General features: G+C 49.6%; 1 protein-coding gene across 5 annotated transcripts in view; it reads left to right on the top strand.

The window, feature by feature from the left end:
• The window catches only part of CEP164 (centrosomal protein 164), a 164881-nt gene that overhangs the window by 33543 nt on the left and 113594 nt on the right, over positions 1 to 17744 (top strand). For 3 of the 5 annotated variants that reach the window (XM_075328356.1, XM_075328357.1, XM_075328359.1), the window contains exons 8-9: positions 10086 to 10151; positions 11174 to 11251. In XM_075328356.1, the coding sequence (XP_075184471.1) occupies positions 10086 to 10151; positions 11174 to 11251 (144 nt within the window). Of the gene's footprint in view, positions 1 to 8715; positions 8941 to 10085; positions 10152 to 11173; positions 11252 to 17744 lie in introns of those variants that run through there. The other 2 variants (XM_075328361.1, XM_075328360.1) reach the window with 2 other exon arrangements.

The following is a 17744-nucleotide window of genomic DNA, read 5'->3' as shown; positions in this document are numbered from 1 at the left end:
CTGTTTTTTATTATCCACTGCTGGTAGTCTCGTACGGCTGTACCGAGCTCATAACCGCTGTGGCCCCTCAGCTTGGAGGCTCATGCATGGTCCCTCCAGCTGCTCCGGGTTCGGTGGCTGACCCCTGGGGGAATCTCTTTTCCCAGGGGTCGGCTGTCCCGGCATCCGCTGAGCATGCAACCCCCTTCTCAGGGCGTTTTCTGCTGGCTCAGCAAAGCTCACAGACCCCGTCCTCCCTACAGGGAGACGCAGGGTCCCCTGTCCTCTCCGTCCCGCAGCTCCGATACGAGCTGACTCACTGGACGAGGAGGATGTCTCTATCAGGGGCTCGGACGCTGCTTTACGTACTTTGATCCGTCCGTAGATGACGGGGATGCGAATGATTAGATTGCGTCCATTATACTTGTATTGGACCTCCATCCGCCTGTATCAGGGGAGTATTCCCCGCTGGCAAAAAGGCATCAGTATACCTTTAACAAGACGAGGAGTGTGTTCCTTAACCACTCCAGTTTTCAGCCCGCTGCGTCCAAGCCCGCAGCCTGTCCTGCAGATCCCACAGCGGGGTTCTGCTGCCTGTCTCCCCCTCCCATCAGAGGTGGTCAAGGAGTGTACTCATTCGCCAAGCGTGGCCACTCCGGTGTCCAGACTTTCAGCCCGGATAGTTGTATCAGTGGCTGACGGCACCTCTATAAGGATCCCACGGTACATTAATTTTGTACTGGACCTCAATCCGCCGGAGTTACCTTATCTAGGTGAACACAACGTGTGTTCCTTAACCACTCCAGTTTTCAGGCCCCTGTGACCAGCCCAGGGTCCGCTCTGACAGTCGCTTCCCATGAAGCGTGATTCTGAGGACTGGGTTTCCCCCGTCCACCAATGGTGGTCAAGAGGTGGGCTCATTCACCTCAGGTGGCTCAGCCCGGACCGTTATGTCAGTGGCTGATGGCTCCTCAGAGGAGATGCATCCCCTCACAGGGACTCTATGCCCAAGACGGTTGCCTGAACTTCCAGACTTCAGTCTTTCCATCCTCTGCCAAGTCTGCCATGCTGGACACCGCACAGCGGTGGTTTTGGCTACTTTCCTCGCTATCCGCATGTGTGGCTTCGGCAATGGAAGGCAGATGCCTCTATAGAGGTTCCTTGCTGGGTTCCCCTCTAAGGGACCAGTCTCTTCGGAACCAACTAGATGAAATTTAGGAAGCTCTCGGCGACGAGAGTTCTTCCTTGCCACAAACCTAAACCAGGGCAGGAATCAGTTGAGGTTTCGGTGGTTTCCGTTCCTCCTTCTGATCGTCCTCTAGCTCGGCCTTAGTTCATAGAACCGAATGGCTTGAAGCTGCGTCTTCAGAAGACCGCAGGAGATGCTACCACGGAGTCAGCTTCCTCCGAGCTATCTGGCCACGCCAACCACCTCCTTGGTCGGTGGCAGGCTCTCTCCACTTGGCGACGTATGGTTCTACCACGTCTCCGTTCAGTGGGGGCGAGTTTATATCTCCCATGGCTACAGGATGGAATTCTGTCCACCCGCCAAACAGATTTTTTCTGTCAACTCCTCCCGGCTCCAAGGCCGCCGCCTTCTCACAGGCCGTGGCATTTCTTGCAGGCCAACGGAGTAATTGTTCCGGTTCCCGACTGGGAACGGTTCTGAGATTTTTGCTTAAATCTATTCTAGTCCCCGAAGAGGGCGGTGCCTTCCGACCTGGATCTTTAGCTTTTCAAGCATGGTCAGGTGTGGCGTTTTCACATGGAGTCTCGGTCTTGTTCCGTGTGTTTTTCACCGGATCAATCAAGAACCCAAGGAGATTCCCTAGCAGCCATCGGCATCAGGGATGCCTTTCGGCAAGGGTTAATCACAGTTTCACACCAGCGTTGACTACGTTTTGCCATCGGAGTGGTCTAATTCGTGGCTCTTCCCTTGGGGTTAGCCACGGCCCCTCGAGTATTCTCCTTGGGGCTGCTGTGATTAGGGTCCTGCTCCCCTAGGGATTGGCAGTGATCGTTTGCCCTGGACGGTTTTCTTCTCGGGGTTTCATCCAGTGCAGACTCTTAGTAGAGTACTTCGCTTACTCTCGCCACTCTAATCTATTCGGGTGGCTTGTCATTCTGTCCAGGTCCACTCTGACTTCGCACCAGAGGTTTTCAGGGACGCAATTCGAGACTCTGTCGGCCCTTGTGAAGCTGCTCTTAGTCGATCAGTAGTCCCTCCGCTGGCGGTCGACGTCGTTCTATCAGACACCAAATAAGGTGCTGGTCAGACGGTGGCGTCAATGGAAGCGATTCCTTGCCCAGTTTCTCCTGCGTCCTCTGAGACTGGAGGGTTTCCGCTGTACACGCGACCTCCCTCCTTCTCGGAGTGGTGGCTTCGCCACTGACCAGGGGCTCGTTGCAGTGGTGGTTTCGGCCACTCTGTCTCAGGGATGCTCCTTCCTGGCCCCGTCCCGGGTGATCCTCACCAGGGTGCTGGTCTTTCCGCCTTGGGAGCAGTATATCTCCACCGTGGAGCGCAGGGCGCTTGGACTCTGTCCGAATCAGCCCTCTGGTTCAATGTGCTGGAAATCAGAGCTGTATTTCTAGCTCTCTCAGCCTTCACCATCTGTTGGCGGCTAGGCACATTCGAGTCCAGTCGGAAAACGTGACAGCGTTTTCCTACATCAACTTCCAGGGCGGGACATTCAGCCGTCTGGCAATCTTGGCGGCTCATCATTCTTCAGTGGACAAGGGACTCCTAGTCCACCATATCCGCAGCCCACATTCTAGATGTGAAAACTGCGAGGCAGACTATTTCAGCTGTCCAACCGTGGTCCACAATCCTCAGGTTTTGCGGTAGGCACACTGGTTCATGTTTGATCCCAGCTTCGTCTCTACCTCTTGCCCAGAGTCCTGCGCAAGATCAGTTAAGGGGGCCGTCGGGTCATTCTCATTCTCCAGACTGACCCAGGCAGGCTTGGTACCCTGACCTGCTCCTTCTGTCCGTTGGGTTGCCATGGCATCTTCCGGACCGTTCAGACCTTTTCTCAAAAGGGTCCGTTTTTTCCGTCAGAATTCTGGATTCTCAGATTGACGGCGTAGCTCTTGAGTCCTGGATCTTGGCGACTTCTGGTATCCTTCCTGAAGTCATCTCCGCTATGACTCGAGCTTCAAAGTGTCCTTTGACCTTTTTAGCTTCGCCGACCCTCCTGTCTCTTTCACAGTCCGGTTTACAGCTAGGACTATCCCTCATTAAGGGACAGGTCTCGGCTCTGTCAGTATGTGCCAGCGGCGTATCGTCCGGCTGGCTCCGGTGCGCTCCTTTTAGGGCGCATCTCACATTATTCCGCCTTTCCTGCGGCCTATGGAGCCCTGGGACCTTAATCCGGTCCTCTCGGTTCCCGGAAACCCCCCTTTGCGCCTCTTAGGGAGGTTTCTTTGTTTCATCTTTCACAGAAAGTAGTCTTCTAGTGGCTATAATTTCCCGCCAGAGAGTTCTGGCTGTACTCTCTCGGAGTCACCCCCTTCTTGGCCTTTTGCATCAAGACAAGGTGGTCTCCGTCCGACTCCGGACTTTTTTCCCTGAGGTGGTTACTGCTTCCACCTTATCCGGGGCAATTTTCCTGCCTTCCTTTTGTCCGGCTCCTGTTCATCGCTTGAGAAAGCGTTGCATATCCTGGATCTGGTGCGGGCGCTCCGGATCTATGTGTCTTGCACCGCCGTTATTAGGCAGTGCACCTCTCTCTGGTGCTGACCGCTAGTCAGCATAGCGGTCTCTCGGCATCTAAGCCGACCCTGGTTCATTGGCTTAGGTCGGCCATTTCCGAGGCCCAACAAGTGTACTCAAGTGCCTTCCCCGCCGGGGATCAGAGCACATTTGATCAGACCTGTCGGTGCCTTTTGGGCTTTCAGGCTCCAGGCTACGGCTCAGTAGGTCTGTCAGACTGCAGCTCGAATTAGTCTGCACACTTTTTTCGAAGCTCTATCCAAGGCATGCTTATGCTTTGGCAGACGCGGGCTTAGGCAGACGCATCTTTCAGGCGTCTGTCGCCCATTTGTGAAGTTAGGTTTTGCATGCTTCTCAGTTGTCTGTTTATTCCCACCCATGGACTGCTTTGGAACGTCCCATGGTCTGGGTCTCCCATAGGAACGATAAAGAAAAAGAGAATTTTGTTTACTTACCGTAAATTCTTTTTCTTATAGTTCCGTCATGGGAGACCCAGCACCCTCCCTATTGCCTGTTGGCAGGTTTCTTGTTCCGGTGTCTTCACCGGCTGTTATGTTGTAGACAGAGGTTCCGGTTCTTCCGGTTTTTACTCTGTCTCTTCTTGTGGGTGGATGTCCTCCTTCAGCTTTTGCACTAAACTGGCTAGATCTGGCTAGCAGGGGGTGTATATACTGGGAGGGAGGAGCTACACTTTTTGAGTGTAGTAACTTTGTGTGTCCTCCGGAGGCAGTAGCTATACACCCATGGTCTGGGTCTCCCATGACGGAACTATAAGAAAAAGAATTTACGGTAAGTAAACAAAATTCTCTTTTTTATGATGAAGAATCAACAACAAGTGGACACAATTGTGAAGTTGAACAAAATTTATTGCTTATTTTAAACTTTTTTAAAAAATAAATAACTGAAAATTGGGGCGTGCAATGTTATTCATCCCCTTTAAGGTAATACTTTGTAGCGCCCCCTTTTGCTGCGATTACAGCTGCAGTTGCTTGGGGTATGTGTCTATCATTTTTTGCACATGGAGAGGCTGAAATTCTCGCCCATTCTTCCTTTGTAAACAGCTGGAGCTGAGTGAGGTTGGATGGAGGCGTTTGTGAACAGCAGTTTTCAGCTCTTTCCACAGATTCACGATTGGGTTCAGGTCTGGACTGTGACTTGACCATTCTATAACACCTGGATACGTTTATTTGTGAACCATTCCATTGTAGATTTTGCTTTATGTTTGGGATCATTGTCTTGTTGGAAGACAAATCTCCGTCCCAATCACAGGTCTTTTGCAGACTCCAACAGGTTTTCGTCAAGAATGGTCCTGTATTTGGCTCCATCCATCTTCCCATCAATTTTAACCATCTTCCCTGTCCCTGCTGAAGAAAGGCAGGCCCAAACCATGATGCTGCCACCACTATGTTTGACAGTGGGGATGGTGTGTTCAGGGGGATAAGCTGTGTTGCTTTTACACCAAACATATCATTTAGCATTGTGCCCAAATAGTTGGATTTTGGTTTCATCTGACCAGATCACCTTCTTCCACATGGTTGCTGTGTCTCCCAGGTGGCTTGTGGCAAACTTTAAATGACACTTTTTATGGATATCTTTGAGAAATGGCTTTCTTCTTGACACTCTTCCATAAAGGCCAGATTTGTGCAGTGTACGGCTGATTGTTGTGCTATGGACAGACTCTCCCACCTCAGCTGTAGATCTCTGCAGTTCATCCAGAGGGATCATGGGCCTCTTGGCTGCATCTCTGATCAGTCTTCTCCTTGTTTGAGATGACAGTTTGGATGGACGGCCGGGTCTTGGTAGATTTGCAATGGTATGATACTGCTTCCATTTCAATATGATCGCTTGCACAGTGCTCCTTGGGATGTTTAAAGTTTTGGAAATCTTTTTGTAACCAAATTCGGCTTTAAACTTCTCCACAACGGTATCACGGACCTGCCTGTTGTGTTCCTTGGTCTTCATGATGCTCTCTGCGCTTTACACAGAACCCTGAGACTATCACAGAGCAGGTGCATTTATACGGAGACTTTATTACACACAGGGGCTTATATTTATCAGTCATTTAGTTCAACATTGGATCATTCAGAGGTCCTCAATGAACGTCTGGAGTCAGTTTGCTTCACTGAAATTAAAGGGGATGAATAATATTGCACGCCCCAATTTTCAGTTATTTATTTTTTATAAAAGTTTAAAATAAGCAATAAATAGAGTTCACATTCACAATTGTGTCCACTTGTTGTTGATTCTTCACCAGAACATTAACATTTTTATCTTTATGTTTGAAGCCTGAAATGTGGGAAAAGGTTGAAAAATTCAAGGGGGCTGAATACTTTCGCAAGGCACTGTATGTGGTAAGGAAGCTGCAGAAAACAAATGTCCTTACCAGTGTGAACAAAAAGGGGAAAAAGCAGAGAATTCCTCTTCCTGGTGGACCTATAGCCATTTAGCCTGCTGAACGGCAGAGGAAGCCGCTTTTGGCCAGACGGCGCACCCCTGGATGGACACCATCCAAACACAACTTCTGCTCTTACACAGCTGCTTTTCGTTCAGTCTAATAATGGAGCCCCAAGCAGTATGATGACCACGTGTGCTAATACGGCACATGGACAGTGGTTGTCTGCAGGAGACAAACCCCTTTATGCATTACCAATTATATACGATAAGTTATAATCTGTTGATCGTTTGGGGTCCCACCTCTGATTCCTAGAATGGAAGATCCCTGTCTTGGGATGAGTGGTTGGCCACTCAGCGATCAATACGTTATTCCCTGTTCCATGTGGTATATTATTTGGAGTCATTGAAGTGGACACGTTGTCCACAATATTTACGCAATGGTCTGATGATTTCTCCATCTTTGAAACCATTTATGAACTCATCAAATAATATACTACATATTCCATCCTGCAGGATGTAAAGCTCATGGTGCCCCAGTTGGTGGATTGTCCCCGTCTGTCACGTCCCCACTGGAGTCCGCTCCTGCGACTTCTGCTCCGATCGCCAGATGACTCCATGTTCCCACCATGGATAGTGCTGGTGATGGGAGAGGAGTCGGTGCCCGTGGCTCTGCGGAGCACAGGCTCCACTCATCCACTAGACTGGGTTTCCCTGGAACCTGCAGTACCACTGGCTGACTGTAGGTGGCGTGCGTCTTCCAGCTGAAGTTGCCAACATTCACCTGCAGCCAATGGGAAGACACCACACCCTTCTTATTCCCCCTCCTGTCACATGACCACTGCTAGAGATAGTTCTGATTTCCTGGCTCCTGGTCCGCCCTATTCTGTTTAGTGATTCCTGTGTGCTGACTTCTGCGTGTTTCCTGACTACCCTCCTGCCTGCTGTTTTTGTACCTCGCTGCCCGATCCGGATTTGACCTCTGCTACGTTTTCTGATTACGTCCTTGTCTGCCGATTCTGTCCCTGTTTTGCTATTCCTGGTTTGACCCTGCCTGACGACTACTCTCATCGGACTGCAGCCTTCCACAGGTAGTGATCTCCAGGGCCCTGTGTAATTCCATATTCTTGTATAGGGGATAAAGGGTTTCAGGGTTCTGGGGGTCCTGCTTGGTGAGTGGCTTCCTTCTAGCCTGTCCATTACATCCCACCTGAGTGTTGATCCAGGCAGGCGTTACACCGTCTTGCAGACGACGCATGTTTCCCTCTGGTTTGCTTGTAGACTTAGTTCTGTGCAGTTGTGGCCCCTCCTCCTTGGACATTTGCTTCCATTCCACATTGATGTTCCCACTAATGCTCTTTCTAGATGGAATTAAAGGAGAGTCCGATTGGGCATCCTTCTTCCCAGTCATCACCAGGAGGCCGGGACACCAGTGTGGTCAATGCAGAGCCTGAACCTCGCGGAGGGTCAGATATACGGGAGGAGCACAGTATGTCTCCAGCTGAAAAGCCGCCACCAAACTCCTCCGAGAAGGACGCTAAGGAAGAAACCTCTGCCGCCTCCTTAGCTGGAGAGCCGGGCTCCAGTACCGGGGATCGAATTCTGGAACCCGATGCCCAGGATGTAAGAAATTTCCCCCTTCCCCCAGTGTGTGGCTTCTGGGCTAGACCTTTACCAGTATCTGATCTGTTTAGTAGTCGTAGAGGTTGTGTAAGTATCATCCGTTATTCCATAAGGGAGTATTGCAAAACCTCTTTAAAGTGACTACCCAAAATTGCAGTGCGGAAAGGTCTTCTAAGCTGTTGGTCTTCTCAAAGAAGAAGGCCAGTGAGTAGGATATATATGTAGTAAGGAAGCTGCAGAAACCAAATGTCCTCACTAGTATGAACGAAAAGGGGAAAAGCAGAGTATTCCTCTTCCTCATGGACCTATAGCCATTTAGCCTGCTGAACAGCAGAGGATGCCGCTTTTGGCCAGACGGCACACCCCTGGATGGACATCATCCAAACACAACTTCTGCTCTTACACAGCTGCTTTTCGTTCAGTCTAATATTGGAGCCCCAAGCAATATGATGACCACGTGTGCTAATACGGCACATGGACAGCGGTTGTCTGCTGGAGACAAACCCCTTTATGCATTTACCAGTTATATACGATAAGTTTTATAATCTGTTGATCGCTTGGGATCCGACATCTGATTCCGAGACCAGCAGATCCCTGTCGAGCAGGGCCATTTCTCTGCTCTATTCTTGGGATTAGCAGTTGGTCACTCAACAATTAATAAATTATTCCCTGTTCCATGTGGTATATTATTTGGAGTGATTGGAGTGGACATGTTCTCCACAAAATGTAAACATTGTCTGGATGGTTTCCCTAACTTAGAAACCATTCATGAACACATCAGATAGTATACTACATATTCCGTCCTGCAGGATGTAAAGCTCATGGTGCCCCAGTTGGTGGATTGTCCCCGTCTTGCTGACGACGCATGTTTCCCTCTGGTTTGCTTGTAGACTTAGTTCTGTGCAGTTGTGGCCCCTCCTCCTTGGACATTTGCTACCATTCCACATTGATGTTCCCACTAATGCTCTTTCTAGACGGAATTAAAGGAGAGTCCGATTGGGCATCCTTCTTCCCAGTCATCACCAGGAGGCCAGGACACCAGTGTGGTCAATGCAGAGCCTGAACCTCGCGGAGGGTCAGATATACGGGAGGAGCACAGGATGTCTCCAGCTGAAAAGCCGGCACCAAACTCCTCTGAGAAGGACGCTAAGGAAGAAACCTCTGCCGCCTCCTTAGCTGGAGAGCCGGGCTCCAGTACCAGGGATCGAATCCTGGAACCCGATGCCCAGGATGTAAGAAATGTCCCCCTTCCCCCAGTGTGTGGCTTCTGTGCTAGACCTTTACCAGTATCTGATCTGTTTGGTAGTCGCAGAGGTTGTGTAAGTATAATGAGTTATTCCGTAAGGGAATATTGCAAAAACCGGCGACCACCCAAAATCGCAGCGCAGAGTGGTTTTCTAAGTTGGTGGTCTTCTCAAAGAAGATGGCCTGTGAGTATGAAGCTGAAGAAACCAAAAGGGAAAGGGGAAAAGCCGAGAATTCCTCTTCATTCTGCACCTATAGCCACTTAGCATGCTGATTTATCTGGTGCAGCGCTGGATGTAGACCAGCCATCGACACAAACTTCTGCTCTTACAGAGCTGCTTTTCGTTCAGTCTAATAGTAGAGCCCTAAGCAGTATGATGACCACGTGTGCTAATACGGCACATGGACAGCGGTTGTCTGTTGGAGACTAACTCCTTTATGCGTTACCAATTATATATGGTAAGTTATAATCTATTGATCACTTGGGGTCCGACCTCTGATTCCGAGACCAGCAGATCCTTGTTGCGTTTGCCCGTCTCCGCTCCATTCTTGGGATCAGTGTTTGGCCACCCAGCGATCAGTTATCCCTTGTCCCATGGGTAAAGGATAACCTATATACTTCCTACAGCCCCTTCATAATCTTCACTTAGTTTTTGGTCAGAGGGGATGGACCTGATTCATACACAGCAGACGCCAGCTGTGGTTTACAGCCGCCGGAAACGGACAGGATTTGGGGTAACTGATCCTAGCAAGGGATACGGCAGGACAGGTGTTTACTCTTTAACACCCAACACCTTTTATTGTGGGACGCGATTGGTTGTCACTTATTTATACTAATAAAATTACATTATTTACGCGACTTGCCGAACAAATAATGCAAATACCAAATCTGCTGCTTTGTGATCACCTTTGGTCTAAAAGAAAGACATAAAAGGGATCAAAAGGTATTGAAATGTATAAACCTTTTGCAAAGGGTGATGATCGCCTGAACAAACCATTGTCAGAAAATTCCCAATAACGGGGGTAAGATGTCAATCACAAAGTAGGACCCGCCCACTGGACTACTAAGCCGAGAGTGAGCAGCGTTAAGGGAATGGATACTATAAAATCTACATTCTCGTTCTCATTACAGGAATCTGAACCCAGTGAGGATGTCAAGGATCTTCCCAAGCCCAGTAACAATGGACTGGACACTGTGGTGAGTACTCAGTATAAGCAACATTACTGTTATTCTGTACACAAGGGACGGGGAAGTACCAAGGCTACTGGGGGATAGGGAAGGGAAACCCTGTGTCTAGGGGATGGTGACCCCTGACCGAACCTACTGCTGGTACCTCACCTCGCTAGATAGGTTCCGCACCTATGCACTGAGACGGATCCTGACCCTCAGTATCCCTACTGCTGGTCCCTGGGGTCCCTCTTCACCCAAGATAGGTTCCACACCTATGTGCCAAGCTGGATTCCTGACCCTAGGTATCCCTAGTGCTGGTCCCTGGGGTCCCTCACCACCCTAGATAGGTTCCACACCTATGCGCCGAGCTGGATTCCTGACCCTTGGTATCCCTAGTGCTGGTCCCTGGTGTCCCTCACCACCCTAGATAGGTTCTGCACCTATGCGCCGAGCAGGATACCTGACTTTAGGTATCCCCAGTGCTGGGCCCTAAATAGAGAACGGATGCGATGAGGTCGTCATCAACCTCACTACACACTATAGAAGACACAAGGAGGAGACACAGGGGAAAAATACATGAACTACTTATCCACAGATGACACAGGTAAAAGTTCAGCAAAGTTTTCAGCAACGATGCCTCAGGAGTACAAGCCACCTGCTTGCAACCTCGGCTTGCAGGAACTGAAAATATCACCAGTCCAAGGAAGGAAGGGGTATTTAAACACCAAGATAATGCTGATGATCAGCAGCTGGGTGGAAGGAGAGCTCTTGCTTGATCCTAAAGGAGAGAGATGAATCCAGCAGGAAAGCTACCTATACCAATGAATACTGACAGCAGGAACAATGGAAAGTCAGGGAGCATTCTGCGCACACAGACGTTGTGACCTTCTATGGCTATAAACCACATGACTGTCTGTCACCCATGACACGTGTGACATGCACTTCATGTATTTTTCATGTTTTTCATTAAACATGTTGACCACATGTCGCTCACATTTATTTTTTCACATTGTCTTACTTTTTTCATATTTATTTTTTTTTATTTTCAGGACTTTGGTCTTGGTGGTCGATCACTTGAGAAAATTCTTGACATCAGCGCACTGTCTCCTGAGCCTTTCAGCCCAAAAGTGAGACCCCCGTATTAAATATTGTACAATGCTGTTCACACGTTGCGTTTTTTTGTGTTTTTTGCATTTTTTTTTCATGAATTTTAAGCAAATTAAAAGCTTTATACACTACCAGCAAAAAAAAAATAAGATTTCAGAAATCTCAGCAGACACTTTTTTTTTTCCTGACTGAGATAGAAAACTTTTGCGCTTTTTAAAGAAGCAGCGTGTCAATTCTTTCTGTGTTTCTGCAGCTTTTTTCATAATTGAAAGCAAAGAGAGTGCAAAACAGAACTGTGTTTTTGCTAATTTTTTTGCAGACTTTTTTCTTTTTGCAAATTTTTTTGCAGATTATTTTTGCAGATTTTTTTGTTTTGCAGATTTTTTTTGCAGATTTTTTTTTCTTTGCAGATTTTGTTTTGCAGATTTTTTTGCAGTTTTTTTTGTTGCAGATTATTATTTTTTTTTTTTTTGTTGCTTCTGTGATTGTGCTGTAAACACACCAAAAAATGAAGCAAAACCGTCTTTTTGGAAGCAGTTTTTTTTACTGCCAGGAGAGCACGTTTTGCTGCAGAAAAAAAAGCAGCAGTCTGACGTTTAGTTGATTTGGCAAAAGCAGTAACAAAAAAAGTCAGAATTTTTGTTGCCTCCCCCCAAAAAATAGAATGAAAAAATGATCAAAAACCGTGTGAATGTCAGAAAGGTACCAATAAGAACCATAGCTAAAAAAAATCATTTCAGTGGGGGACACAGAAAGCCATGGCTGCTGTGTCCCCCAATCAAGGTTCCGAGAAAGAGATTTTACGGTGAGTACCCAAAAATCTTCCTTTCTCTATCGCTTGATTGGGGGACACAGCAGACATGGTTTCCTGCGCCCCCAATGAAGGCTCCGAGAAAGAGATTTTACAGTGGGTAAATAAAAATCTTCCTTTTAGTAACTATATCAGGATAAGGGGGAGAGATAAAAATCTTCTTGTAGTGAGTGACAGCCTGCAGCCAGCAGGTGGCGCTGTACACCCTTTATCCATTGATTTTCGGTTGCTCCGCAGCTTTTCTTCCAGGGCTCAGCTGGATTTCGGCTCCAGCAGATCCGGCCACCCGCGTGTATAACATTACCTGACCTGTGATCACAGAAGGGGCACGCTGCTTATTAGAGGATGGTACTAGTCAGGTAGACCGAGCCGGGCTATTACTTACAGCTGAAGGCTGCGAGTTACCGTAAGCACCACTGCGTTCTGCGCTGCCATTATTAACATTGCTGGGAACTCCGCAGATTTAGGGCACAATCACACAGGGTTTTCTGCGGTGCTACAAGCAGATTTGTCCTGTATTTGATGCATATTTTACCCCCAAATCAAAGTTCGCCTATATGCACCACCGCTCCAATCATCCTCTATGGGACTGTGACTCTATCTGCGGAAATCCCATAGACCATGAATGGCTCTCCATTCTGATGGGATGTTTCAGAGTTCCGTTTTCAACTTGGGACCACCCCTGACCGTTCATCTTTACAGCCACCCTCCACTCTGGCACTGACTCGTGACTATATATTGGCCATGTACAGCTGAAACCGTGCACACACTTATATGGATGACTAAACAACTTGACACCAAATTTCACAAGACTGCAAATAATATGAAATAATTTTTTTTTTTTTTTAGACCTGATGAGGCTGGAGATATTACTGTGAAAATCCATGTCAAATTGGCTGCACAATCCTGGGATTAAAATTAGATTTTTATGAGTGCAGCTAGAGAGTGAAGGAACTCATGAGCCCCAGTGTAGTCAGTCTGACTGACAGCTGCAGCTTGTACTGAGCAGCGTGAGAGCTCAGCAGGGAGGAGGGCGCTGAGGGGCGGTCAGTCATGCTACGTCGCTGAAGAATCAGCAGGAAGGAGGCACACTGAAGAGCTGTCAGTCATGCTAAGTGGGTGCTGATTCAGCAGGAAGGAGGCACACTGAAGAGCTGTCAGGCTTGCTAAGTGGGTGGTGATTCCGCAGGGCGGAACAACACTGAGGAGCTGTCAGGCTTGGTGGGTGGGGATTCAACAGGGAGGGGAGGGACACTGAGGTGCTATCAGTCATAGTAGGTGGAGACTCAGTAGGGTGGGAGGGACACTGAGGAGCTGTCAGTCATGCTAGGCAGGTAGAGACTGAGCAGGGAGGAGGCTCACTGAGGAGCTGTCAGTCATGCTAGGTGGATGGAGATTCAGCAGTGAAGAAGTACACTGAGGAGCTGTCAGTCATGGTAGGTAGGTGGAGGTTCAGCAGGGAGGAGGGACACTAAGGAGCTGTCATGCTAGGTAGGTAGGTGGAGATTCAGCAGGGAGGAGTGACACTGAGGAGCTGTCATGCTAGGTAGGTAGGTGGAGATTCAGCAGGGAGGTGTGACACTGAGGAGCTGTCATGCTAGGTAGGTAGGTGGAGATTCAGCAGGGAGGAGGGACACTGAGGAGCTGTCATGCTAGGTAGGTGGAGATTCAGCAGGGAGTAGGGACACTGAGGAGCTGTCATGCTAGGTAGGTGGAGATTCAGCAGGGAGGAGGGACACTGAGGAGCTGTCATGCTAGGTAGGTGGAGATTCAGCAGGGAGTAGGGACACTGAGGAGCTGTCATGCTAGGTAGGTGGAGGTTCAGCAGGGAGGAGGGACACTGAGGAGCTGTCATGCTAGGTAGGTAGGTGGAGGTTCAGCAGGGAGGAGGGACACTGAGGAGCTGTCATGCTAGGTAGGTGGAGATTCAGCAGGGAGTAGGGACACTGAGGAGCTGTCATGCTAGGTAGGTGGAGATTCAGCAGGGAGTAGGGACACTGAGGAGCTGTCATGCTAGGTAGGTGGAGATTCAGCAGGGAGTAGGGACACTGAGGAGCTGTCATGCTAGGTAGGTGGAGGTTCAGCAGGAAGGAGGGACACTGAGGAGCTGTCATGCTAGGTAGGTAGGTGGAGGTTCAGCAGGGAGGAGGGACACTGAGGAGCTGTCATGCTAGGTAGGTGGAGATTCAGCAGGGAGTAGGGACACTGAGGAGCTGTCATGCTAGGTAGGTGGAGATTCAGCAGGGAGTAGGGACACTGAGGAGCTGTCATGCTAGGTAGGTGGAGATTCAGCAGGGAGTAGGGACACTGAGGAGCTGTCATGCTAGGGGTAGGTGGAGGTTCAGCAGGGAGTAGGGACACTGAGGAGCTGTCATGCTAGGTAGGTGGAGGTTCAGCAGGGAGGAGGGACACTGAGGAGCTGTCATGCTAGGTAGGTGGAGGTTCAGCAGGGAGGAGGGACACTGAGGAGTTGTTACTCTTGCTAGATATGCAGAGATTGATTTAAACTTTCATAAATAATTACACAGCCTTTCTGATTTTTTTTTAAAGTACTGTAAGTACACTAGTCTCATCAGGTAAAAGAGACTTACCGTATTTGTTATTTCTTCGGCGCTCCATTGGGAGACCCAGACGATTGGGTGTATAGCTACTGCCTCCGGAGGCCACACAAAGCATTACACTAAAAAGTGTAAGGCCCCTCCCCTTCTGGCTATACACCCCCAGTGGGATCACTGGCTCACCAGTTTTCTGCTTTGTGCGAAGGAGGTCAGACATCCACGCATAGCTCCACTGTTTAGTCAGCAGCAGCTGCTGACTATGTCGGATGGAAGAAAAGTGGGCCCATATGGGGTCCCCAGCATGCTCCCTTCTCACCCCACTTGCGGTTTGTAAGGTTGAGGTACCCATTGCGGGTACGGAGGCTGGAGCCCACATGCTGTTTTCCTTCCCCATCCCCCCTCAGGGCTCTGGGTGAAGTGGGATCTTACAGGTCTCCAGGCACTGAGACCGGGCTCCATCCACAGACCCAGAGAACCTGCTGGATATGGAGCTGAGTATCTTCAGGGACAGGGCCCTGCTACATTAAGGTACTCTGTGTCCCGGGGCAAGCGCGCACACACACACCAGCATTGCTGGGAGTGTTAGTGCGCCGGGGGCAACAGCGCAGAGCGCTCGTGCTATTAGTCACTACAGCTTTGCTGAGTGACTTTATGTATTGGGAACTGCCGCGCCGGCCGCTGCTGGGTGTTTTTTACATTCTCCAGCCCCCTTCACTGGACACAGTGGGACGCCAGTTTCCCGCTCTTGTCTGGGGCACGCCCACGGCCCGCCCCTCGTCACACGAGCTGGAGAAGGACGCCGGCAGCTATTCCTGCACGCCGTCCGAGCTGGGGAACGGAGACATGCTCTGGGCAACCAACACAGGGCTCTGGCGACCACACACCCGCGTTATAGGCGGGCGGTAAGCAGCACCTGAAGTGCTGACCCCACTAAATACCGAAGTGTCCATTTGTATTTTATGCTTGTATGCTATACACTGCACTGTAGGTCGCTATCTTTGGCTATATGCCCTTCTAGATGGCGAGATAACAGCAGCAAAAACGCAAGGGTGCTAAGGCACAGGTTTTCTAGGCTGCTTGTATTGCATGGCTGAAGTGTTCATTTGTACTTATGCTTGTATGCTATACATTGCACTGTACGGTCGCTACTCTTGGCTATATTCTCCTAGAGGGCTGGACAACTGCAGCAAAAAAGCATGGGTGCCAAGGCACAGGCTTTATAGGCTGCTTGTATTGCATGTGCTGAAGTGTTCATTTGTATATATGCTTGTATGCTATACATTGCACTGTACGGTCGCTACTCTGGGCTATATTCTCCTAGATGGCTGGACAACAGCAGCAAAAAAGCAAGGGTGCCAAGGCACAGGCTTTCTATGCTGCTTGTATTGCATGTGCTGAAGTGTTTATGCTTGTATGTTGTACATTGCATAGATGACTAGAATACAGCAGCAAAAAAGCAACACAGGCTTTCTATGCTGCTTTTCCTGCAGATACTGTTCCACCGGCAGGTTTCACTGACCCCCGTTGTGTGCAATGCTCCCCTGTAGCACTTGGTCAGCCGGGGTCTCTACTAGAAGTGGCCAAAGAAACCACCTGTGAACCCTGTCCAGGGACAGGGACGGAGATTGTCATGGGATGGAGACTTTGCACTCCAGACAGGCCATGGGCAATCTTGATTAATGCTCCCTGGCCACCCTCATTTGGAACGTACTCAGTACTCCGGGGGGGTCCCAGGCATTCCAGGGTGAAGGCTCTGACACGGACGGCAGTCCCAGACAGCCTAAGCTAGCTCGCTGGGTACGACACTCGGCTTCATCACTGGTCAAGGTCCCAGCAAGGACTCTCTGTATGATGAGGCAGACGTAGCTGATCAGGACTTTGGTCCTGACACCGCTCTCAATCCGGATACACCGGATGGGGACGCCATAGTGAATGATCTTATAGCGTCCATCAATGGAATGTTGCATATTTCTCCCTCAGCTCCCCCAGTGGAGGAGTCAGCTTCACAGCAGGAGAAATCCTTTTTCAGTATCTCATGCGTAGATTGAGTACTTTTCTGACCACGCTGACTTCAGAGACGCAGTTCAGAAACACCACGCTTACCAGATAAACGTTTTCTCCAAACGTATTAAGGATACACGTTATCCCTTTACCCTGATGTGGTACAGCCCTGGACCCAGGGTCCAAAGGTGGATCCCCCAATCTCCAGGCTTGCGGCTAGATCCATAGTTGCAGGGGAGATGGGAATTCACTTAAAGATGCCATTGACAGACAGATAGACCTCTGGTTGAAATCTGTCTGTGAAGCTATCAGCGTGTCGGTTGCTCCGGCATTCGCAGCCGTATGGGCACCCTAACCTATTTCAGCTGGTCTTGCGCAGCTGGTCTTGAGCACATGTACATCTGTGCCGCAGGTGGTGTCCTTAACCTCGCAATGTCTGCATTGCGACTTACCCTAGTAATGCTGTCCTGGGGGGACAGTCGAGGTTGGTCCTTCCCAGGCTCGGGCAAGTCCCAATTCTACTCGTCTAAAAGGGCTCAAAAGGCTCAGAGGGGCTCAGATTCCGGCCGGGCTCATTCACGCCCAAGGAAGGCAGCAGGAGGAACCGCTGCCAAGGCGATCTCCTCATGTATTTCAGCTCTCTCTCCCCGCATCCGCGGTTGGTGGCAGAATCTCCCGCTTCTGGGTACATTTAGCTGCCACAGGTCACAGACCGGTGGGTGAGAGACATTGTGTCTCACGTGTACAGGATAGAGCTCTGTTCTCGTCCTCCGGCTCGATTCTTCAGAACTCCCCCCCCCCCCCCCACACCCCCCCCCCACCGAGCCGATGCTCTTCTGCAGGCAGAAGGAGTGTTAATCCCTGTTCCTCTTCAGGAACAAGACACGTTTTTTTCCTCCAATCTTATTGGGGTGCCAAAAAAGGGTGGCTTTTTCCGTTCCGTTCTGGACCTAAAACTGCTCACCAAGCACGTGAAGGCCAGGCGGTCCCGGATGTAACCCTCCGCTCCGTCATTGCCTCAATGTCTCAAGGAGATTTTCCTAGCATCAATAGACATCAGGATGCTTATCTCCTCGTGCCGATTGCTCCAGAGCACCAGCGTTTGCTACGTTTCGTTATTGAAGACGAGCATCTTCAGTGCGT

This window comes from Anomaloglossus baeobatrachus, chromosome 11, assembly GCF_048569485.1.
Source record: "Anomaloglossus baeobatrachus isolate aAnoBae1 chromosome 11, aAnoBae1.hap1, whole genome shotgun sequence".
Lineage (NCBI taxonomy): Eukaryota > Metazoa > Chordata > Amphibia > Anura > Aromobatidae > Anomaloglossus > Anomaloglossus baeobatrachus.
Note: the sequence above shows the minus strand (reverse complement) of the source record. Positions and strands in the feature narration are given on the sequence as shown.